Below are 23690 nucleotides of genomic sequence, written 5' to 3'. Positions count from 1 at the left end.
TAATATCCAGCGAAGACGCCGAAATATTCGCCTCGCTCTTTCCAGATGAGGTTATCTTGAGCGAGGCAGCCAGGACGATGAGGGAAGGCGAGCTCCTACGCACGGGGAAGACGGTTGCTCAAATCCATGCTCGATCATTGGCTCATCTGGACTGAAGAGGATTATGTGGATCTGAGGACGGATTTCAATCCCCTTGAAATTCTGGGACCCTTTGAGATCCCTTAGCTTCCGATTTGATGATATCACTTGTTTCGCCGCCGACGTACGTCGCTGATGGACCAAATCAAGACGAACATTATTGAATGCGCATCTACCGACGCGACTCTCAGGGTCTTTTTGCTGCTTCAGTTTTCATGTCTAAGCTTTTTAACTGGTGGTGATCCATCGTCGATCTCCAGTATTTGTTTTGGCCACGTCCTCATTGGAAGGATCTGTGCCAACCGAAGTGTGTAAACGTCATGACGCAGTTCAGTCATGCTACGGCAACTTATCGAAGCCACGGTGTATGTAAGTGGAGTTTGAAACCGTCACCAAAGCCCGTGATGCGTGCTCGATACTAAGGATCCAGCTTTATTAAAAATCTCAACGAAGAAGGGTTCTCTAGCTGCACTTGCCTCCTCGTATACATTCATATAACCTTCATCTCTGCAGTTTATGGAATCTGTCCAAAGGATCATCCAAGCACCAATTGACACAATCAAGTCAACCATCATGGCTCCGTCAGCGGATACTTCATTTGCGTCCCACGTTTCCAACCAGTTCACCTCTTACGAGCAGGACCGACAGGCTACTTCAAAGAACACCGTCTACGCCACCAGCAATGGCGCTCCTATGCCCCACCCCTATGAGGCACAGAGAGCTGGCGAGAATGGCCCTCTTCTTCTTCAAGATTTTCACCTGATCGACCTTCTGTCACACTTTGACCGAGAACGAATCCCCGAGCGCGTTGTCCATGCCAAGGGCAGCGGTGCACATGGTTTCTTCGAGTGTACAAACCCTGCGGATGACTTGACTCAGCTAGACATCTGGGGTACCAAGGGCAAAAAGTGTCCCATCACAATTCGATTTTCTACCGTTGGTGGCGAATCCGGATCGCATGACTGCGCTCGTGATCCGCGAGGCTTCTCTGTTAAACTCAGGACTGAGGATGGCAATTGGGATATGGTGTTCAACAACACTCCAGTCTTCTTCTTGAGAGATCCCGCCAAGTTCCCCCATTTCATCCACACTCAGAAACGAGATCCATCAACCCATCTTACTCATGCTGATGACTCCACCATGTTCTGGGACTATTTGTCTCAAAACCCGGAGTCTATTCATCAAGTCATGATCCTCATGGGTGATCGAGGTATTCCTGACGGATACAGATTCATGCATGGCTACTCTGGTCACACACTCAAGCTCGTCAAGAAGGACGGCCAGTGGGTCTACTGCCAGATCCATCTCAAGTCCATGCAGGGTACCAAATTTATCACCCAAGAGGATTCGGCCAACAAGTCTCCAGACTATTCGCAGAAAGATCTGTACGAGGCGATCGAACGTGGGGATTTCCCCAAGTGGTCGGTCGAGGTTCAGACCATGACACCAAAGGAAGCCGAAGATGTTTGGGAGAAGCAAGGCATCAACGTGTTCGACCTGACTCACGTTTGGCCTCAAAAGCAGTTCCCTCTCCGCAAGGTCGGCGAAATGACCTTGAACGAGAATGCCATCAACTACTTCGCCGAGGTGGAGCAAGTTGCCTTCAACCCATCTCACATGCCTCCTGGTGTTGAGCCTTCTGCCGACCCCGTGCTCCAGTCAAGACTCTTCTCCTACCCCGACACTCACCGACACCGCGTGGGAGTGAATTATCAACAGCTCCCAGTCAACGCACCACGTACAGGCTACAAATTTGGCAACTTCCAGCGCGATGGATCCATGGCTTTCTATAACCAAGGTGGCCGATCCAACTACCTATCATCGATCGACCCTATCCAATTCAAGGAGCGTTCTGTTGACCTAGACAAGACACATGGCCATTTCCAAGGCACCGCCATTACGTTCTTGTCTCAAATCAGACCCGAAGACTTCAATGCTCCCCGAGCATTATGGGAGAAGGTCTTTGACGAGCCGGCTCGTGAACGGTTTGTCAACAACGTCTCTGGTAAAATGGAAGTTTGCCCCAACAAGGAGATTTTGAAGCGACAAATCACCATCTTCCGTGAAGTTAGTGAAGACCTTGCTCAAAGACTTGAGAAGGCTACCGGTGTCAAGGGGTACGATAGTATTAAGAACATGAAATTTAACGGCACCCACAACGGCATGGCTACGGACCCTAGTGCTAGGTACGCCAATGGAGTGAAGGCTGCTACGGGCTATTCTTTGGCAGACAACAATGGTGCACCTACAAAGGGAACGCACAACTGAAGTTTGAATTTGGCATACGGATGAAATCGCTATGAATTTGGGAAAGCGCAATAAATATATTTGCATATATGTAATCAAATCAAACACTTGCAATGTGTCAAAATAGGAACTATTTCGCATCTAATCAACTAATGGGGTATCGACCTCTCCTACGTTGATTGAAATGATCCACAAACAATAGGTCGTTTCCTACTTGGTGGTTTGCCGGTCAATCACACCCGGATACTGGATCGGAGGCGCCGAAGAGCCGCGCCGAAGCACAATATCTCCCCTATATTTCTTGGCCGGGTGGAGTTTGTCCAACATCGAGCAACTATCCTCATGATCAAGTACTTACTGGGGGTCCTTGAACAATATGTCGACTCTAGCGTTGCTAACCTCGATGTGCTATGCGCCAATAGCAGGCGTGTGTGACATCAAGACACAGACACAATGGTCGGCCTCAAGAGTACGTTCGGCCTTCCGAACTACAACAGCAGCCGACTCACATAGGCGCGGACTTCAAGTTGATGTCTTTGGATGATTCTGTCTGCGTCCGATGGCCGATACTCCGATATTCTCTGCGGGTATAAGAGACCCTGTCAGTCTTCAAATAAAGGACCTTCTCACATTACTACGATCGTGATTGAGCTCAAAATGGAGGAATCGATGCCTATGTCCCAGCCAAAGCCGTCTCTCGAGACGTCGAATCATGGGTGAGTCCTCGACCGATGCTATGAGACTTCCACCAAACATGGGAGCTGATATCAAACTTCTCAGGCGACCGGACGTCAACGACGGCTCCAAGGCTCTAGAAGTGCCAGTCGTTTCCTCAGACATCGACGACATTGAGAAAGAGCCTGCTGTGAACGAGAAAGGTCAAGTCGATGACCATGAGTTGAAGCATATCGAAGGACCCGACGGAACCTCCAAGGCGTACAAAGTGGTGAGGTTCAGGCCTGGAGACCCAGAAGATCCAAAGAACTTTCCCAAAGCACGCAAGTGGTTGATAACCTTGACGCTTAGCTGGGTATGCTTTTCGGTGGCGTTTTCCTCCGCCGTCATCACACCAGGCATACTAGGAGTCGCAGCACACTTTGATGTGTCTGAGGAGGTAGCTCTGTTGACCGTCACCTTGTTTGTGATGGGATTTGGAATTGGCCGTACGTTTACTTCCCCCATCTCTTCAAGCACCACGGTCTGCAAGTATAGTATACTGACTGGCGAGAAACAGCTCTGATATTTAGTCCCCTTTCCGAACTGTATGGCAGAAGGATAATATACTTGACCACGTTTGGCGTCGCCGTCGTCTTCATCATCCCATGTGCGGTGGCCAAAAACATCCAGACTTTGCTCGTGTGTCGTGCCATTGGCGGCATTGCTATCAGTGTCCCGGTTGCAAATGTGAGTTGATCTCGCACAACCCACGCATCCTCAATGATCTACATAACAGCACACTAATACTATTGCCTTGTAGATTGGTGGTAGCCTTGCAGACTTGTGGCGTCCCGAAGAGAGAGGTGTCCCAATGGCGGCTTTCAGCGCAGCGTAAGTTTTTGCTCACACTGGCTGTTGTCATACGAGTCCTTGCATCTTACACTGTTTAGACCTTTTCTAGGTCCAGTGTTTGGTAAGTCTTTCCACCTGAGTCACAAATGGCCCATCTTTCTAATCGGCCGATAGGTCCCTTGATCGGTGGCTTCACATACGAGTCATTGGGCTGGCGGTGGCTATACTATTTACAGTTGATCGTGACAGGCGCTCTTTACGTTGCTGTAAGTGTGATTTTTCTTGTGGCGAGACCGATCTCTTTCTACTTCATTCTTTTACAAGGCAACGAAACTGACGTGTGTAGATGATTCTCTTTGTGCCCGAGACATATGCACCGGTGATCCTCTCCCGCAGAGCAAAGAAGCTGCGTAAAACCACGAGCGACGACTGCTACGTGGCGGAACACGATCTCATGCATCACTCGTTTGGTCACATTGCTCAAGTCTATCTCACCCGACCTCTGAAGCTCTTATTTACTGAACCAATTGTCACCCTGATGTCATTGTACGCGGCAATTCTCTACGGTCTGCTGTACATGTTCTTCGTGGCGTAAGCATGTCCATACTTTAGTCATGGCTTTGGTTGACTGATAGAACAGATACCCTATCGTATTCCAAGAAGGTAAAGGATATTCGGCAGGTATCACTGGACTGATGTTCCTCCCTTTGACGGTCGGCATTTCCGTGGGCTTAGTATTCACGCCGTTTGTCAACAGGCACTACCTGAGTCTTCGAGCAAAGTATGAGGGTCTCCCTCCTCCGGAGTTGCGACTTATCCCTATGATATCTGCCAGTTGGACGATTCCAATGGGTGTTTTCATCGTAAGTCGATCAAAACTATCTCGTTCGGATTTTTTCGTCTGGATATTACCAATACTAATGTTCCCAAAATAGTTCGCGTGGACTTCCTATCCGCACTTGAGCTGGGTTGGACCTTGTCTCTCTGGATTTCCAATCGGCGTGGGTTTTGTGTTCGTGTACAATTCTTTCAACAACTATATCGTCGACTCTTATCAACACACGGCGGCTTCTGCATTGGCTGCAAAAACACTTATCAGATCACTTTGGGGAGGGTCAACCGTTCTCTTCACTACACAGATGTACCACAATCTCGGATGTATGTGGTTATTCCCCAAACCTCCGAAATTCCACACTTTTTGGGCATCATTACTGACGAATATATAGATCAATGGGGCTCCTCGCTGCTTGGGTTCATTGCTTTGGTCTGCTGCTTGATTCCTCTGGGATTCTATAGGTACGGAGCGGCGATTCGCAAACATTCTAAATATGCCTACTCCGGAGAGGAGTAGATTCAGATGCTTGCAGTTAGGCCTTTTCTCAAGAAGTAGTAGAGCGCATGGAAGACAGGCCGAGATGGACGAGGTCAAGATCGATGTCCAACCTCGAGCCGGAGAAGACAAGATATAACCTTGCACACCCAATGTATAGATATAGGAATAGATAAATAGACAGGCATCACATCAGTGCAAATAAAGAATATTCAGGAAGAGAAGGTAAATGTAGGCAGCCAGTCTATTGGGACATCGATGCCGGGAATAGTCGCGTATAGCCAGTGGGTCCACAATGAATTACCTTAGTGACCTCGATCAAGATTCTCATTGTTGAGAGCTCCCAGTCCTATCGATTGATGTTGCTCGACCAGAACAGTTATCCAAAGTACAAGCTCTTGCAGCCTTAGAAAGGAATGACCTCAAATATCGCCCTGCACGGCTACAACGGGACTCCGGAGGCTCTGCGGGCGGAATATCAAGGACGTTCGGAACCTCCGAAAGGCCGAAAGCGCGACGAGGCTTTAAACATACCACGAACTTCGATCACACTTGTTACAGAGTGTTATTAACAAAGGCGAGATTGGAAAGCCCGCGAGTTCTCAGGTGTGAAGGGAGGGAAAGAGGATCCAAGACCCAAACACTTTTCGGCCACCTCTTTTTGCCTGCGGTTGTTAACTTTTTATTATCCGTCCGCACATGAACAGTAACGAAAACCGGGAGATCCGGTACCAACGCGCTCTCTGGTAAAATGGCTGATAAGCAACCTCTCCCACATACTCCAAGAGCTTGTTCTGCCTGCAAGGCAAAGAAGCTCCGATGTCTCATGAGTAGTAGTCCACCATGGATATGTCAAAGGTGAGTTATATATACCCAAAACCCACTTCAATCCCCGTCGGCCAGCCCGAAAGCGAATTCTGTCTCCATATCGGTTGTTTTGGGATTATGTTTCTACGTCTCTTGTTGGACCACAACTCTGACATTTTCCAACAACCTCGTTCAGATGTACACAGAGGAAACTGGATTGTGTCATACCTGAACACAGACCTAGAGAACGTAGAAAGAAAGGTGAGACGGAGAACCGGGAAACCAATCCAAGTTCTTTCACTGACTCGTTGTTACTTCATTCAGTCGTCTTTGAAAGAAGGATAGAACAACTCGAACACAAAATCGAAAGATTCATGACTTTGCTTCCGAAACCAGTCAACGACGACAACGGCTCGGCAGATCCAGAGAATCATAGGAGAAGAAGTCCACCACGTTCACCTTCAACTTCGATGACATCGACCACAACCCCGAAATCGTCTCTCGCAGACCAAAAAGATTTCATCAGTGACCATGTCTTGTCACTTTCCCAAGCGGATCTCCTTCTTGTCGAATACAGACTTCATTTTGCGGAAACCTTCCCTTATGTCGTGCTGGGTTATCATATGACCATCTCTAAACTCAGAAGAGACAGTCCATTGTTGTTGTTGGCGATCATGGTCAGTACTTCTTGGAGGAATCGACCTTTACAGGAGACCTTGAACAAAATATTCCTCGAAAGGTTGAGCATCGCCGTCATCGTCCAAGGAACAAGGAACCTCGACCTACTCCAAGGGTTATTGGTGTATTTGAATTGGTGAGTTTAGGTCTCTCCCCGAGACTGTGTCATATGATCTCACTTATGAGGCTATACTCATCTCTTGTTCATTCTGTTCTTCGAACAGGTATCATTTTCATGTCACACCTCATTCACAACAAGCATATCGTTTAATGGCGATCGCGAGTACTGCGGCGATCGATTTCGGCATCACACGAAGGCCCGGTAAACATCAACATCGAGATATGACCGTCGAGACTTTTCATGATACCCCCGAAAGTTTGGTGTCTAGGGATGTTGCCGATGATTGGAGTAACGATGCGAAAAGGGCATGTTTGGGATGTTATCACCTTGCCACTTGGTGAGTAATTACACCACTCCGTACTCAGCCCTCTGTTCCCATGCAACGCTTGAACATCGAAGACTATGACTCATCTCTAACACCTATTGTGTTGTTAGGTATTCGGTAATGTGTCGAAAGGCGAGTCCTTTGGCCTACAACGACTACATGAGGACGTGTGCTTTGTCCCTGGCTGCTACCAAAGAAGCCAAAACCGACACGGATCTAATACACGTTTTGGAATTGACACATGAAGCCGATCAGGTTTTTACTTTGTTCAATTATAGTGACAACAAACAAAGTCATCATATGGATGATGATCAACTACAACTTTATTTGAACACATTTTCATCCAAACTTCGAGACTGGCATGCCCGTGCTCCTGCGTCTCTAAGAGAAAATCGTAAGTGTTGCACTGGATTCCTACATGGGCTCTGATTATTGTGTATGTCTTGTGGACCAACTGACTGACAACCATGCCAAAGCTTGCAAACAACTATTGCCTTGGATAGTAGAAGCTTTAGCTCGAGAAATTGGACTTTCCGGTATTTCTTGGAATTCAAGTCTTTCATTGTCACACGTCCGGATACTGGTCGACAGTTTGGAGAGTACAAGGACATACCTCGACATGTTTTTGGAGATACCGGACTCTCGCTTACCCAGTCTGAGTGCCACTCAGTGGACACTGTTACATTATTCGTTCATGCTGGCCACGACAGCTTCTTTGTGTATAGATACGACAGAGTGGAACGTCCAGATTGCCAGATCAATCATCAAGGTCGAAAATTATTTCGAGATAATGACGAAACGTGTCCAGACCGTGGCAAGTCAGATGGCTTCAGTCGATGGTCTTTTTGACTGGTTCGGAAGTATCATTGTCAGGTGGGAAGCGATGAAAGCTCGATATGTGGCTGCAGTCAAACAGTCACTGTCGAAATCACTGTCACTGTCACACTCACAGGCTTTGGCTTCTTCGGCGCAGCACCAACAGACTCAGACACAAACACATACTCAAACCCAAACGAGGAGTAATAATGTATCATCGTCCAGATCCACGACCATGGCATTGAATACATCTTCTTCGCCTCCTGATAATGGACATTGCGAACAAATTGTTCCAGAACAACAACAACAACAACAACAATCTTGGTGGAATTTTGGACACCCGCAAACGAACTCATTCATGCCTGTTGGTGGATTTGACTTACTCAATTTTGCTTCTGGTATCGAATCTTGGATGACTCCAGATTCGTACTCGTCGTCAGCATACTACTGATTCATGACGTGAAGGGTGGTCCTCGTCGACTCGCATGGATCATGCCTTCATGCCGAGTCTGGTCTGATGCGAATATTGGCTCTGTCCTGAAGCGCTCCTAGTCGAGACGATGGGGCTACCCTGATGGTGTTTCTGGCGGCAAGCCGTGCTAGCAATTTCATCACGGGCGAGAGCATCGTGACTGACAGAGGAGTGCTGGGACGATGATGGAGTTGGCCAAAGAAGAATATAAAGGGCGAACCAATAATAAAATTTATTACCAAGCTGTTCAAGAATGCAATCAGCCCGGACTACAAACTGGTGGGTATGGTACTTTGGGGGAAGGGGGAGGGCTATCCTGACATTAGGAATCATCAACTCTTCCGGACGAAATAATAGGAATGGGACCCTGCACTTTCTTTCTGCCTGGCTAGTCAAAAAAATCATCTTGAGAAACCTCATTTCCACAAACCGAAGATCGAATGATCATTCAATCTTTTTGGTGGTTCCTAAAACACAAGATGCTACACTTCTTCTCTCAGGTAGACAAACCGCTCATGGTGGTTAGATTAAAAAATCCGGTAAGCATGATACGAGTACACAATTGATAAAGAAACTGGCTGATAACACTAAGATCTGATATGAGCTCTGGGCCCTTTTCACATCCACATTACGACGCCTGGGACTGGGCGGATGCCCGCTTATCGAACAAGGGTCTCGGATGTCGATGGGACCCCAACTCTTCTAGAGCTAAGGGTCCTATCATTGACTTCTTCTCTTTCGTCTTCTTTCCCCTCATTCTGCTTCCCAACCTCTTGACAACCGGCATCTGGCCTCCTTGAGGACGAGCATATAGCGCCAAAATACCCTGTATCATGTTACAGTCCTCGTAAGCGAACATGTTGAACGAAAAGGACCGTCAGTCTGTGTTGTTCACAGTCCCCCAAATCTTGACAAGTGGGAAGTCGGCACAGACGACGCTCCCCCCGCGTTGTCGAAAGAGCCGACTGGGTAAGCCCGCAGCCGTGCTCGCAAGATCACAAACATCTTTGCTGACTCTGACTTCAAGGGTGCGATACATGCAAGCAGCGCCGCATCAAATGCGATGGAACAATTCCAAGCTGTGCGAGATGCTTAAAGCGTGGTCTGGAATGCCCCGGGCCCAAAACTACAGCACCCCTCAAATGGCGCACAGATACGACAATTGACCAGGTTTCCGACAAGAGTCCAACGAAGCACCGACGAAGCTTGCCTAAGCAGTGCATTACCGGAGAAGAAGACTTCACCGCGGGCAAATGTGTTCCCCTCGACCCTCAAAGGGCTTCATTCGCTAGAATGAAGACCACAAGGGCAGCCATCGGCAATGCTTCTTTCTCTCCGGGATCCTATCCGCCCCGCGGTCCAGACTACGACTATTCAGAAGCCATCCAATATGGATTTGAACGATGCTGGGATCTTGACAACACCGATACTGCGATGAGAGATGTAGAAGTCTCAACTCCCAGTGACAATAGCTGTCGCGATAGCTTTGAAACCACTTTTGACAGTGAATCTCTTGATCGACAAAGGTCACGGGATTCCATCTGCGCGAGCCCGCTTCGCCAGGTGAGTTTATCTTCTCAGGTACGCTCCTTCTACATCGGGCATTACTTCTCATCTGTCGTGCCAATTTTCACCATCTGCGATGGGCCTGATGACCCGTTTGGCGCGGCGCTGCTGCCTTACATGTCGACGGATGGACCTCTCACGCAAGTCCTGGCCGCTATCGCTTGTCTTCACCAGTCCAACAGCCGGAACGACACCAACATTCCGGATTACGCAGTGGCCCTGCGATCACAGGCCGTTGCTACTGTTAGGGAGAAGGTCCGTTCCGTCAGGGCCGGACACGAGACTGCAGTGACCTGTCTCATGCTTGCGGCAACAGAAGTGAGTCCATTCCCAAAACAAAAGTCTCGTAATGCACGTCTAAAGATCTTGAACGATTGTGTAGAGCTATTTCAATCCCAACGCTTGTGGCTTGGTCTATCTCGAGGCTGTGAGGCAATTGTTCGAAGTGCGGGCTGGATTGCTCGACACCATTCCGGCCTGCTTCATCAGACTGCTGGGGTGGTTGGAGATGTTGACCAGCATGACGTCTCGAATCTATGTACCACGGCCGCACATCGCAGTGCAGGATTCTGTTTGGGTCGAAAAGGTGTGTGATGGGAGGGTCGACGTTCTTTTGGGATCTTGGTCGGAGGTATTGCCTGCGATATGTCAGTTGAACGCGTTGGCTCGACAGGTCCCTTTTGGAAAGTGGACAAAACGCCGCGAAGAGATCGTGCTAGCCATTGAAGCTTCTTTACTGGAGGGTCGGCACGGATATGCCGGTGAGAGTTGTTTCTCTGACGAGAGCCTGGGTGGTTTCGATGACGCCGAATCGGTGGCCCTGTTCAGCCCGATGCCATACACCCTCCAAGCTTCCGCCTCAGAAGGGTTACCCAACTCGCCATCTCCAGATGACGTTGTTCTCTCATGGATCAACTCTATGGACCCTGAGCCACCGAGCGACACCAACAGTGTGTCTGGCAGCGCGACCCCATCTTCTTCCTTGATTGACCAGGACAACTCTCTGGTACACTACTGTCAAATTATGGGCAGTGCATATCGGTTCGCGGCACTACTGGAACTGTACCATACGTATCCATCCGTTCTGGCAAGGCGGCTACCGCTCCTCTCCGGTCCCTCATCTCCCACATCCGACGCGTACTTTGCCGCTCTATCGTCACACATCATTTCACTATTGAGCGCGATACCGCCCGAGAGCCGCCTGTTCAACGTGTGTTCTTACCCGCTCATGACCGCCGGACAATTTTGCTCTGGCGAGCAGGAGCGGAAGTGGGTTCAGGGGGTTGTAGATCAACTACGGCACAAGAACGGCATCGCGGCCGTCATGGTCCTGGGTGAGACTCTGGAAGAAATCTGGGAGAGACGTGACCGGGGGGAGGATCTGGTCTGGACGACCGTGTTCGTGGAAAAGGGATGCGAAATGCTGATCAACTGACCAAAGTTTCCTACGGTTAATAACCCCCACAAACGAACACGGTGATATTCTGTCCGACTTGCGGTGTAGTCATGAGGAATGTGCTCCCTTGTTCTGAATGCTTGATTAAGAACGAAACATGTGCGGAATACGGCCTGCCAGGAAATTTGATGGCATGTGGACGTGACATGACAAACATGTCTGCATTCACAATATATACTTGAACTCTGCTTTGATTTTCGTACATCAATCAGCTGAAGTACAGAAAACTTCCCTCAGCACCGGACGAGGCTTCGTGAAAGTGAAATTGGTTCTGCGCTCGCTCGCTAGTGAGCCATGCCGACAGCCGCCATCTTTTCCACGTACTGGGCATACCGAGCTGCGCTCTTCTTGCGCAGGCTCTTGCCCTTCCAGATCATGACCAGGACCGTGGCGCACTGGACCATGGCGGCCGCGGCGGCCACGATGAAGGCGTTCTGGTGGCCCAGGTTCTGGACCCAGGGCGTGACCCCGTAGCCGATGGCGAAGCTCATCGTGTTCCGGATCAGGATGACGGTGACGATGGCCTCGCCGCTCAGCGCGCGGTACGACTCGATGCAGTAGTTGCACATGCCCTGGACGGAGATAGCGCTCGCGCCCGAGACGACGAAGGCGGCGAAGACGGCGCCGAACCAGTGGATCCCCCGGCTGGACCCGACGCCCCAGAGGATCAGGCCGAACGGCAGCAGGACGATCGCCGGGGTGAGGAGCCAGAGGCGGTACTCGCTCTCGAGGATGCCGCCCCTCCGGCGGGCCATGGCCAGGGTGACCCGGTTGCCCCAGATGCCGGTGTAGGCGGCGCCGACAAACACCCCCAGCAGGGGCGCGATGTAGGACACGCCGACCATGCTGGTGCTGAACCCGTAGGTCCCGGAGAGGATGAGCGCCGAGGTGGCGTTGAGCACGTTGAACCACACCAGGCTGGACCCGTAGTAGAAGCCGCAGAACACGATGACGGGGAAGCGCAGGTAGATCAGGGGCCGCTTCACCATGCCCCAGAAGTGGTTTTCCTTCCGCAGGTCCTCCTTTTGCCAGAGTTGAAGCTTGGTCAGGTACGTCTTGGGTTTTTGTTGCCGTCGTTGTCGTTGTTGTTGGTCTTGAGACACCACTCCCTCGTCGAGCTCGGAGGTGTTGATCGAGCCGATGTTGTTGGTGCCGGTCACTGCGGATTCCTTGGTTTCTTCCGCAGGCGTCTCGACCGACGTGCTTTCAAGGCGCTTTTCTTCCTCCTCGACCGTGACGGCGGCCACAGAGGCTTGAACGTGGAGCCGGACAAAGTTGGTCTCCTCCATGAAGAAGAACAGGAAGACAAACACAATGGCGCAGAGGATGGCGCACCAGTACTACTCAAAATACTCTTTTGTCAGCAAAACGGAAAAATGTGAGTGGAAACGGGGAGGGGGCCACGGTCATGAGCACTCACCAGAACCCATCGCCAGCCTTGTCCGGTGGCAATGAAGCCCGAAATGATGGGAGCGCTGAGGTTGCTGCCAGACAGAGACAGCGCATACACGGCCGTGTAGAATCCTCTCTGGTGAGTGTAGTACTGTAGTAGAACACGCAAAGAGTATCAGCAGGCAGACCTTTTGTTGGAGGACATATTCATCGGACAAGCAAACTGACCAGATCGGTAATGGTAATCTCGCAGAGGCTCTCGATGGGCGATCCGAAGAAACCCTGGAGGATCTTGCTGGCGATCCACTGCGCATTGTTCGTGGTGTAAGGGGCCCAAATCATCGTTCCCATGGTCCCCAGGACACTGATCAGGTACGTGGGACGTTTGCCGAACTGCAGTGCAAACGGTTGCCAGAACAAGCAACTCCAGCCTAGCAGGAGGAACTGTTTTTGCACACATGTTAGCGCCCGGATGTGCATCGCATGTGGTATGCTTCAGCGCGCATCGACCGCAGCCAAGCTTACCATGTATCCTGTGCCCTGGTTGAGATTGTTCAAGGTCAAGGTCGAGTTGGCCTGAATGTCACCAAAGACCGAGTACATGGCTGCTGTGGAGACTCCCACCGCCATCATGTACGCGATCATGCACGACAGCGCCAGCAACTTGCGTCGGGGAGACCATGTCAGAGGGTCGTTGGGGTCGTCCTGAGGTGATACCCAAGAAACAAACATCGAGTCAGCCAGCTAGTCTCCTTCTTTTTTTCCAAATGTGAATGTTCGTGAACTCACGGTGGGTGTTGGGATGAGGATGAGATCTTTGTTTTCTCCCGACCCGTGAGTCGCTTGCATGGTGCCCTCCAAGTCGATGAGGTGCACTGTGCCCGGGATGGGAACTTCTTCAGCCGTCATGTTGGGCGATGACTGTTGTTCCCTTCAGTGTGATGATCTCGACTTGAGAAGACTTGGGAATTTGCGTCGCAAACTAGGACAGTCCAAAAGTCTTCCTCCATTCCCATCCTAGCCCAGCGTTGTATTGCAAGTTAATATACCTTGCCAGTGCTCACCTCGACAAGTTGAGGGGCAAGATAGCGATCGCTTCCTGTCTGGCCTTGACGCTTCATGTCGAAGCTATGTTTGCGGCTCGGACTTTTGGTGCAGCAGCTTTTCTCCATGGACCTCTAAAGGCTTGGAACGAAGGTCCACATGGCCGATAAGTGTTCAAAACCGAAACTGGTCATCGAATGCGAAGCCGCTGGTTGGTTCGCCCACTATCAGACCCACATGCCAACGCGGAGCCGCGTCTTTCTACAACCATCAGTCACTCTCTGGCGTAGGTCAACACGCGGCGGGCTGGCATCGCGACCGGTGGTGATTGCTCAATAGCAACTTCATTCGCTGATGGCAAGTCCATATCTATACTGTACCTTGAGATGCTGACCCTCGGTAGCAACTCGTGCAGACCTCGCAGAGATTGAATGCAAGTTGCCAAGCAGATTCGCGGTCCGCAACAGCCCTTTCAATCACCCGGTGGAATAAGTTGGCAAAGGCGACAGCAGGTAGCTGTGTGTATTTGTCAAGGCTGAAATGACTCCCGCCATTGATTGTCCGCTCACAATGTGTTTTGTGTGCTCCTGGGGTCGGACTCGCCTGTGCGAGGGGTTAGCGGGGAGAAGCATCGTCTATCCCCCGGCATGAGAACTGATCAGACCTCCCCCTTGCACTGCATTACGGAATGAGGAACCCTGGAAACTGTATGTCGTTGACCAAGACAGGTGGACTGTTGTTCGTGGGATTTTCATGACACTCTAGCTAGACCTTTAATATGTCAAGTTTATCATCACAGTCTTTAGTTCAGTAAATGCTTTCAATGCGCTGATGCCACACTCGCGCCCAATGCCACTTTGCTTGCTTCCACCAAATGGTGCTGTGATGAAATTCAGAGTCACACAGTTGATACCAACCATCCCACTGTCAATATCAGAAGCAACCCTCAAGGCCTTGTTGATATCTTGCGTGAAGACTCCCGCCATCAGTCCGAACTCTGAGTTGTTGGCAAGTTCCAAGGCTTCTTCCTCGGTCTTGAAGCGATGAATGACTGATACGGGCCCAAAGATCTCTTGGGTGTGAATCTCAGAGTCTAGGTCTGGCTCTGCGAAGACTGTAGGATCAATGTAATAACCCTGTTTAAAAAAAGGCCAAATGATCAGTGATGATGTTGACAAGATCCCATGACGCCTTCTTAAGGTGAAATCGGTAGTCCGAAACGCGAAGGATGATAAACTTACTCTGACTCCTTCCCGTGGTCCTCCCACCAGGAGTTTCCCTTTACCCTGCTTCTCACGTTCGATGAAGCCTCGGACACGGTTATACTGTCCTTCATCCACAAGAGGGCCGATCTCTGTCTTCTCGTCTCGTGGATCACCGATCGTGGTGGCCTTTTCTTTCATATATGCGACATACTTATCCACGAACTTTTGATAGATCCCCTCCTGGACATACACCTTACTAGCCGCCATGCATACCTGGCCAGCATTCAGGGCGATGCCGTCGACCGTCCATCGGACAGCGTTGTCAAGATCGCAGTCATTGAAGACAAGCGAAGGTGATTTGCCTCCTAATTCCAAGGTGACTCGCTTAAGATTTGACTTTGCTGCCAATTCTTGAATCTTCTTTCCCGTTGCGATGCTACCCGTGAAGCTGATCTTACGGACGCGCATATGACTTGCCAGCAACGCCCCCGTCGTCCCGTCACCTGGTAGGACCTGAAAAACACCCGGAGGCAAGCCCGCTTCCTTGGCCAAAGCTCCCAGAGCAATTGCAGCAAATGGGGTCTTTTCGGACGGTTTGAATATGAAGCAGTTGCCAGTCACCAGGGCCGGAGCGCCTTTCATGCCCAGTGTGATCAAAGGTCCGTTCCAAGGTACTATACCTGCCGTAACTCCTAGGGGTTCATTGCGGATGATCTTGAGAAAGCCGTCATCCTGGGGGAAAGATTCACCGTTGAATTTGTCGATCCAGCCTATGTAGTAGCGCATGGCGTCAACCGCCAATGCGATTTCGAACTCGTTGAATTTGACGGGAGAACCGAGCGTCAGGCGAGTCATTGCTGCGAGCTCCGTTGCATGTTCTTCGACCAGACTGGCAAATTTCAATAGTATGTCGCGACGCTGGGTCGGTGAGACTTTCTTCCATGCTGGAAATGCCTTCTCGGCGCAGTCGACGGCGTAGACGACGTCCTGCTCTCCAGCGACAGGGACATCGTCGGCTACCAGCTCGCCAGTTGCGGGGTTGTACAAGCTGCGCTTCACCGAGTGTTTCGGATCGACGTATTCATTGTTAATGAACAGTTGTTTTGGCAGCTCGGTAGCAGTATGAAGAAGTCCCATGATGTAAAGCCCTGTCAGGATATCGTTACGAAGCCGTGTTGGCGTGGTTTCTTTTGATGTTGTGACCGTGTAACACTTTTACCTTGTACAACCTATATAACACTACTTAGGCGAAGGTCAATTAGCCATTTGGCCTCTAGGTCAGAAGAGGAGAAGATCCAGAACTCTACCCGGTCAAGCTTGAGAAATTCTTATTACTTCCAGTTTCGCACGATAAGGGAGCCCACGTCTTGGGCGGGGCATTAGATGTTGCGGGCCGCAGCACCCTTGAGGGTGTGGGGACATTGCCCCTCGAATCCTTTGAAACGAACAGCTAATCATTTTTGCGCGTTACGTGACTTGATGACTCTGGAAATACCCAGTCACAAGCGATTGAGTGAAGCGATTGAGTGGAATGTATTTTCTCCCACTGAAATATCTGTGTAAAGGGTCTAAAGCCCGCTTCTTGGGCTCAAAGACTGGGTTTGGATGCCGCATCACCTCCGCGCTTTTCAACGTTGCGAACACAGGAGTCAACGAAGTCCAGGATCAAACTGCTTTGAGACGTGTCTTCGGTTCCAATCGAGAGAACATTGCTGTTTTGAAACTAGCGTCAGTTGTTGTCATGACCCGTATCATAGGAAAAGTAATACCTGAGGTGGTTGTGCTTGTCCAGGACATTGAGTAATGGTAGAGTGCCTGCAGGCTTGCTCTTGGCCCTGTAAGCATCGAAGAACACCATGTTTGAATCCACGGCCTCCTTGCTATATGCAGTCAGTGATTTTGTTGAGAAGCTGTTGTTGACTTCGACGGGGCACTTCACATACACTTCCCATTTGACCGTTCCCACATACACAGGTACTTTGTCAGAGTCTCTGTTTTGGTACGATTAGACTTGGGCCTTTGATACACAGTCAAGTGGGAGCTTACAGAAATGGCGAATCGGCAGGAAGCTGTCGGAAGAGACCAAGAGGAGACTGGGGCTGTAGCGTTCCGATCAGCAACAAAACATCTGAGACGACGCCCTCCGGGGAAAAATCTCACCCCCCAAACTTCCTCATTGTCTGAACCATAGTATTGCGTTATCACTCGCTTTCTGATGGGTCGAGTCACAGTGTCAAACCACCATGGCACGCTGAAGAACATGACCCCGGCCACGGGAGGGAAAACCCGAGTCTTGCCTAGTTGTTGTCAACGGGTGCTCGAAAAAGCATGGCTGGTACAGCTTACTTGTCAGGAACAAATTTGTGGCAATATGGGCGCCACCAGAAGAATGACCGAAGAGAACTGTTTTGTTGGGATCGCCATGGCCATAATCTGGGGAGTTGATGTTGTGATAAATCCACTCGCGAACCATTTGGATGTCTTCTGCTCCCCCAGGATGTTGTACATGGGGAACCAGTCGATGATTTGCAATCACGACCACAATACCAGCGTTGGCAAAGAAATAGCCAATATTGGCCCAGCACTTGTACCCGCGTGTTAGCAAGCCATAAGAGCATCACTAGAGACAAACTAAAACCGCAACGTACCTTGTCACTCCAGCCTTTATCCCCCGAGAAGAAGCCTCCGCCATGCACAAAGAGAAGCACGGGTTTTCCTCCTTGCTGGGAACTTGGGACGTATACATCAAGGCGATGCCGTTCATGGGAGCCGTACTGCCTGTCTTTGACAACTTTCACACTTGCTGGTGGGGGTGAATAGAAAGGCTCGTAAAGTTCCCTCCAAGTCTAGATGCTCGGGGGTCAGATATTGCTGCGAAGTACAATATTGTGGTACATATGCTCACCTCTTCGTCACCCAGATTGAAAGTCACTGTAGACTCGGCGATTTTGTCGAATACAGAATCCATTTTTCCTCCTGTAGATCGTTTGGTTGAAAGAAAGCTACAGCCAGAGCTTAGTGTTGCAGCTGCGGCACGTCAAGGAACTTCCGACCAGGTTCCAAACCCCAGTTCAGACTTGAGGTATGCTTCCCGCGCGTTCTTTGCTGTTCAATAATACCACGGTCGTGACAAGTTTAGATACAAGCCAACACAGGAAATTGGTGTGCTCCTATCTTAACATTCGAGCGGGCCTGAGATAGTGGGAGTGGATCCGTCCCGGCTACGGACTCAATCAGATTGTTCGCAATCAGAGAAGCCCAGGCCGTTGAGACCTAAACCCCTCGATGCCTATTGGGGGTGACGCCACGCCGCCCGCGAACTCACCCTTATCACTTGCAATGTTGGCGATAGGCCGCCACCCAAGACAGGAATACGCTGGCGATGTCGATGTTAAAAGGACAGCGTGCGCATGCCCTCGCATATGCATCATCAGCCAGGTTGATCTTCTTCCCAGGGCTACTAAACACTCTCACTTATCACCATCATGCCTGATAGCATAAAGACCCAAGTCGAAGTCACAAACAACGATGACTCAAAGCTAGCCGAGCTTGGCTATAAGCCAGAACTACGCCGGCAGTATTCACCCTTGGCGCTGGCCGGAGTTGCCGTTGTCGTTTGCAATTCCTGGGGTGCAGTCGGTGGTGCTTTGATCACAGGTAAGCTGCCTTATTCCAAACAGCCAGATGAAATCGAGCTAAAAGAATTACCGTGGTACAGGTCTTGCCAATGGCGGACCGCCGACTATCATTTTCGGATGGCTCCTGGTTACCATCATGGCCCTGTTCACAGCGCTCTCTTTGGGCGAGCTCGCCAGCGCGTACCCTACCTCAGCTGGCGCGTATAACTGGGTAGCCAGGCTTTCTCCGAAGAAGCTGGCAGCACCACTCAGTTATATCACAGGCTTGTTAAACCTCGCCGCCTGGATCTTTGGCACCACGAGCGCTGGGTTGTTTCTGGCACAATGTGTAATGGCTCTGGCAAGCCTTGCGAACAACGACCTGGTCATCGAGGTGTGTCACGGAACGTTAGAACCAATCTTCCATCACAGCTAACACAATACTAGCGATGGATGACCTTCGTGGTCTTCGAAGCATTTGTCGTGGTGGCGTTTATCATGGCTACCATCGGCGATCGCTTGATGCCCTTTGTCGCGCGTGCTGGTTTGGCTTGGACTGCCACCGGCTGCTTTGTGTCTGCCATAGTGGTCCTGGCCAAGTCGTCCCCAAAAGCATCGGCAAAACAGGTCTTTGCAACTTTCATCAATCAGACTGGATGGTCCAGCAATGGTATTGCGGCCTGTATAGGACTAATTAATCCAGCCTTTGGCTTTTCAGGCTTCGACGCAGCGGTGCATTTTGCGGAAGAAGTGAGGCACCCGTCGATGGCAATTCCTCGAGCTCTACTTGCTGTGGTAGGGGTGAATTGCATCACTTGTCTCTTCTTCATCATCAGCCTCTTCTTCAGCGTCACCAACTACGAAGCCGTTCTTACCACTAAGACGGGACTGCCTATCGCTGAAATGTACCGACAAGCTGGGGGCCAGGCAGTCGGCATCGGACTCTTGCTGGTAGTCTTCTTCGCGGGAGTTCCAGCGTTCTTCGACATCTTCATTGCAACCGTTCGCCTGAATTGGGCCCTTGCAAGAGACAACGCCCTCCCGTTTTCGAAAACATGGGCGAAAGTCAACGAGAAGCTCGGCATCCCGCTTTGGTCCACGGTCTTGACAGCGGTCATCCAGTTACTGCTCGCACTTATCTACATCGGAAACACTACGGCTTTCAGTGCCATCCTATCCTCCTCAATGGTTCTGAATAACCTCACCTTCATCGTGCCGGTGCTTGTCAACATGTGCCAAGGTCGCAGAGCAGCTAAGCTTGGTGATTTTCGCTTAGGCAAGGCCCTGGGTTGGACTTCTAACATAGTCATGTGTGGGTGGACTTTATTCACCCTGATCTTCTTCGAGTTTCCCTTTGTCCTTCCGGTGAACAAAGTGACAATGAATTACACAGTCGTGGTTTTGTCATCAACGGTTATATTGGGCGGTGCATGGTATGCTGCTCGAGCCCGTAAATATTACACTGGCCCGCCGGAAGAACTTCAAGGCGTCGAGTCCATGAGCAACGTTGATGTGCAAGGATTCCCGGTTGAATCCAAAGCATAGGAGACCTGGTGCCGAGATTGTTGGAAGGAGAATCATATTGTGTAGTGAACAGTATCATTCCATTCGTGCTGAAATAGCAGATTCACCAGTGCAGCTGGGTAGACATCTACCCTGAATGGAATAAATTGTACTCCGCCCGAGTTACACCTAAGCTAGTTGCCTATTTATTACCTAGACTTTTAGTCATGTCTCCCGGCCGCCTGTGAGCGCGCCAGAAGTTCTCGTTTGTCACCCATACTGATAGGCGATAAGAAATGGTGTTGTGGTCGAGGCAAACCCCACCTTTAGATACGTTATGACCCCCGACACCCTCTAAGCAACCTCCGCTTCATCCAAGGCACTGACTGGCCTTTGGTGCGAAGTCCATTCTTTCTGATGCCCCGACCACCAATTCCTCCCGAGTTGAGGCAAAGGGCAGTCAAGGCCTGTGGTCCCTGCAAGTCGGCAAAGAGACGTTGTGACGCCCTGCTACCCTGCGGCACTTGCGAGAAGAGAGGCATCGCCCATGCTTGTTTCTACCCCAGATTCGACCGACCTCGAATCAAGCTCAATCAAATTGCTTCTGGGCGCGTGAATAAGACCTCGTCCAGCACCAATTCGCATGTTGACCAGCTTCAGAGTCATGATGTTGCAGATCAGGCATCGTGCTCTGCTGAGGAGCCGTCAAGACTTGCGTCCAATGCTCCATCGAGCACCGCTCCCGAAGATGTGAGCCCACGGTCATCACAAACTGCCGTTTCACCTAGAGTACCAATTATCATAAGAAGCCGAATGCTCGTGGATTCGCGCGGTGAGAGAGGTATGGAATGACCCGAAGAAATGCTGGCAACCTCCTAATCGCACAGCGTAGAGTTCGTGGGAGACGCCGTGGCTCTCTCGTTCAATCAATACCTTCGGGAATTGCTAGCTCAACACCTCAGCTCCTCAACATGGTCTGAAAATCGCGCCGATGCCCACTTACCAAGGACAGATCTTCTAGACCGCATGCCAGTGAGTCCGGCAGAAGATGTGAGGGAAAAGCAGAATTTTATTCAGAGCTATCTGGCTGCGGTATGTCTTCTCCCGACATGGCGAAGTTCTACTGACCCCAGACAGTCTAATGGTATTCTCGACGTCTACAACCAAGAGGAACTTGCGGTCATGATGGCGATGACCAACAATGCCGAAGAGACAATACCAGACGAGTCGATGGCTGCACTTTATATTGCAATCGCAATAGGAGCCCAGTGCCGCGCTTCCTGCAAATTGGATCTCCAGTATGCGAAGAAGTATTTCTACCTGGGACAAAAGGCTGCTTTCCAAAGCATGGTGGAAGATCCGGACATCGCCATCACTCGGTGCTTTGTTCTCATGGCCTTCTACATGCTAGGTGCTTGTCGTCGCAATGCTGCCTTCATGTATATAGGTATTGCGGCGAAGTCAGCCTATGCTCTCGGGCTGCACGTTCCGGAGCATTATAGTAATACCACAAGTGCTGAACAACATTTAAGGTATGCTAGAGCTCTGATTCTTCCGATTGTTTCCTCCACAACGTACACAATACACGAACTGATCTGTCTATGTCTCCCAGGTCTCGATTCTGGAAGAGTTTGAGGACAATAGACATCATCACAAACACAAGCATGGGCAGGCTGACTGCCTCTCCTCCCATGTCAGTGGAGCCCGAAGCCTTTGAAATCAGCACCAAAGAGACTCTCAGTCATAGGGAACTATGCTTGGATGCTACCTATCGGTTCACCTCCATGATGGACCAGATATTTCATGATATATTGGAGGCGAAGAGCATTGATGTCAATACGGGCGAGAAGTATCTGGAAAAGCTCAACACCTTGAGCGCGACTTTACCCCACGGCCTCCGCAAATTCTCTGCCACGCCAGCATCTACGCTGTCTGGCGAAGAACCACTGATTGGAAACATTCATGTCTCTTGCTCTTACTATTGGGCGGTCATGCTTGTCACTCGGCCATTCTTGATGTACAGGCTGACCTGCTCCCAGTCGACTACGACATGGTCCAGTCCCCCAGATATATCCCGCGTGGACCCTAGCGTTAGCAAGCTTGCTCGTATATGCGTCTGGGCAGGCGTCCATGTTGCACAGAATTGTCACCGGCTACTCAAGCCAGGCTCACTGATCCACAATCTCTGCATACTAAAGTGAGTTGTTTCTGCTTTGGGCACTTGGAGAGTCAGCGGCTAACTGAAATGTGCTCATTAGATCTTGGATCTTCAGTACTTCGCTCGTGCTTGGATTTTCCATGCTTATCCCCGACGACTCATCCTTTGATGTTAGCGACGCGTTCACACAGTCCCGCGAGGTCCTGCACATGTTGACCAAGGCGAGTCCCCAGGCGGAACGCTACTACGATGTAATGAACAGTTTTGCGGAAGCAATATACAGACACCGGCAAAACCGGGCCATTGAACGCCGAAAGACCCATCAGAACTTGCTCATGGATATCCTTTCTCTAGATTCCGACGAGGCATCTGACCAGCAGCAGGTTCTTCATCTCGCCCCTGGAAACACATCCTCACTGCGTAGGGGCGAGCTGCCGGGACCGGGTGCGAACATGCCCAGTCAACTACAATCAGGCGATGATGTGCCGCACGATTTCTTTCCTGGCCGCGAAGACAACGGATACCGTGCCCCAATGGAGGCCCCTTTGAGTTACTCGGCTTCTACGTACCACATGCAACCTCCATCCGACACCACCCTTGCGGAGAATTGGAATACGGCATGGTGGGATGATTTCGCAATGGAAGTCTCACAAACGCTGCCGTTTGATTGTGGATTTGAGCTATGAAAACGGAAAGATGCTCTGTCTCTCTCTCTCCCTTTCTCTCTCACACAGCCGAGGGATTGGTCCTCCCGAGATCCTGCTCAATCATTCTAATTCATGACACATCCTCACTTCATGGCATTAAACTCTTGCACAGCCGCAGCCAAACAATGTAGCATATCCGTAACCTTGTCAAAGGAAATCAATGACAGAGGTCATCGCCGCCCAATAAGACTGCTCGCATTCTAGGACAGGCTATTCCTTTAGCCATCGGGAACGATGGACACGCCATGTCGACACAAGAAATATGTCTAGGCTAATGCGCGGGGTGCAGCTGACCATGTTCACGCCAAAAGATTACTGGGGTAGCGGCCGCCCCTATCGTACGGCAGTGTTCTGCGGGACGGTTGTGGGAAGAACTGGTAGCTAACCGCAAACTAAACCGGTTCAGGTAACTTGAAGTCAACCTCACAAGGATGGCTACGCATTGAAGCCAGATCAGCAAGCCATGGCAAGAGTCAAGCGCCCCGGGCCCTTGTAAACACCTGCACCGAAAGCGTATACAGACGTTCATCGACACGTCCTTGGGATTTTTGTGTGAGTGACAACTAAAACCGATTCAAATATAACAACGGTCAAATACC

General features: G+C 50.5%; 7 protein-coding genes across 7 annotated transcripts; 5 read left to right on the top strand and 2 right to left on the bottom strand.

Moving 5' to 3' along the window:
* Positions 1-324: 324 nt before the first annotated feature.
* On the top strand, positions 325-2491 carry PV06_04201 (uncharacterized protein). Its single transcript, XM_016405063.1, has 2 exons — positions 325-507; positions 569-2491. The coding sequence occupies exon 2, from the start codon at positions 655-657 to the stop codon at positions 2404-2406; it is 1752 nt and encodes a 583-aa protein (XP_016263269.1). The 5' UTR covers positions 325-507; positions 569-654; the 3' UTR covers positions 2407-2491.
* A 551-nt stretch (positions 2492-3042) lies between these two features.
* PV06_04200 (uncharacterized protein) lies at positions 3043-5294 on the top strand (the record flags this gene model as incomplete). Its single annotated transcript, XM_016405062.1, has 10 exons — positions 3043-3101; positions 3166-3548; positions 3620-3789; positions 3863-3933; positions 3993-4015; positions 4069-4160; positions 4241-4485; positions 4535-4757; positions 4830-5052; positions 5121-5294. The coding sequence occupies 10 exons, from the start codon at positions 3043-3045 to the stop codon at positions 5243-5245; spliced, it is 1614 nt and encodes a 537-aa protein (XP_016263268.1). The 3' UTR covers positions 5246-5294.
* Positions 5295-5975: 681 nt separating this feature from the next.
* On the top strand, positions 5976-8422 carry PV06_04199 (uncharacterized protein; the record flags this gene model as incomplete). Its single annotated transcript, XM_016405061.1, has 6 exons — positions 5976-6082; positions 6228-6292; positions 6356-6845; positions 6934-7167; positions 7266-7549; positions 7632-8422. The coding sequence occupies 6 exons, from the start codon at positions 5976-5978 to the stop codon at positions 8420-8422; spliced, it is 1971 nt and encodes a 656-aa protein (XP_016263267.1).
* An 878-nt stretch (positions 8423-9300) lies between these two features.
* On the top strand, positions 9301-13773 carry PV06_04197 (uncharacterized protein; the record flags this gene model as incomplete). Its single annotated transcript, XM_016405059.1, has 3 exons — positions 9301-9412; positions 9471-10327; positions 10392-13773. The coding sequence occupies 3 exons, from the start codon at positions 9301-9303 to the stop codon at positions 11442-11444; spliced, it is 2022 nt and encodes a 673-aa protein (XP_016263265.1). The 3' UTR covers positions 11445-13773.
* PV06_04198 (uncharacterized protein) lies at positions 11750-13766 on the bottom strand (the record flags this gene model as incomplete). The annotated part of the gene is made up of 5 exons (XM_016405060.1): positions 11750-12805; positions 12886-13008; positions 13086-13301; positions 13383-13562; positions 13647-13766. The coding sequence occupies 5 exons, from the start codon at positions 13764-13766 to the stop codon at positions 11750-11752; spliced, it is 1695 nt and encodes a 564-aa protein (XP_016263266.1).
* Positions 13774-16694: 2921 nt separating the features above from the next.
* On the bottom strand, positions 16695-18074 carry PV06_04196 (uncharacterized protein; the record flags this gene model as incomplete). The annotated part of the gene is made up of 8 exons (XM_016405058.1): positions 16695-16818; positions 16876-16986; positions 17050-17097; positions 17153-17205; positions 17267-17403; positions 17453-17690; positions 17755-17952; positions 18012-18074. The coding sequence occupies 8 exons, from the start codon at positions 18072-18074 to the stop codon at positions 16695-16697; spliced, it is 972 nt and encodes a 323-aa protein (XP_016263264.1).
* Positions 18075-20643: 2569 nt separating this feature from the next.
* On the top strand, positions 20644-23121 carry PV06_04195 (uncharacterized protein; the record flags this gene model as incomplete). Its single annotated transcript, XM_016405057.1, has 5 exons — positions 20644-21067; positions 21119-21318; positions 21364-21758; positions 21839-22423; positions 22485-23121. 5 exons carry the CDS (start codon positions 20644-20646, stop codon positions 23068-23070), a joined length of 2190 nt encoding a protein of 729 aa, XP_016263263.1. The 3' UTR covers positions 23071-23121.
* Between the last annotated feature and the right edge of the window lie 569 nt (positions 23122-23690).

This window comes from Exophiala oligosperma (assembly GCF_000835515.1).
Source record: "Exophiala oligosperma strain CBS 72588 unplaced genomic scaffold supercont1.4, whole genome shotgun sequence".
Lineage (NCBI taxonomy): Eukaryota > Fungi > Ascomycota > Eurotiomycetes > Chaetothyriales > Herpotrichiellaceae > Exophiala > Exophiala oligosperma.
Note: the sequence above shows the minus strand (reverse complement) of the source record. Positions and strands in the feature narration are given on the sequence as shown.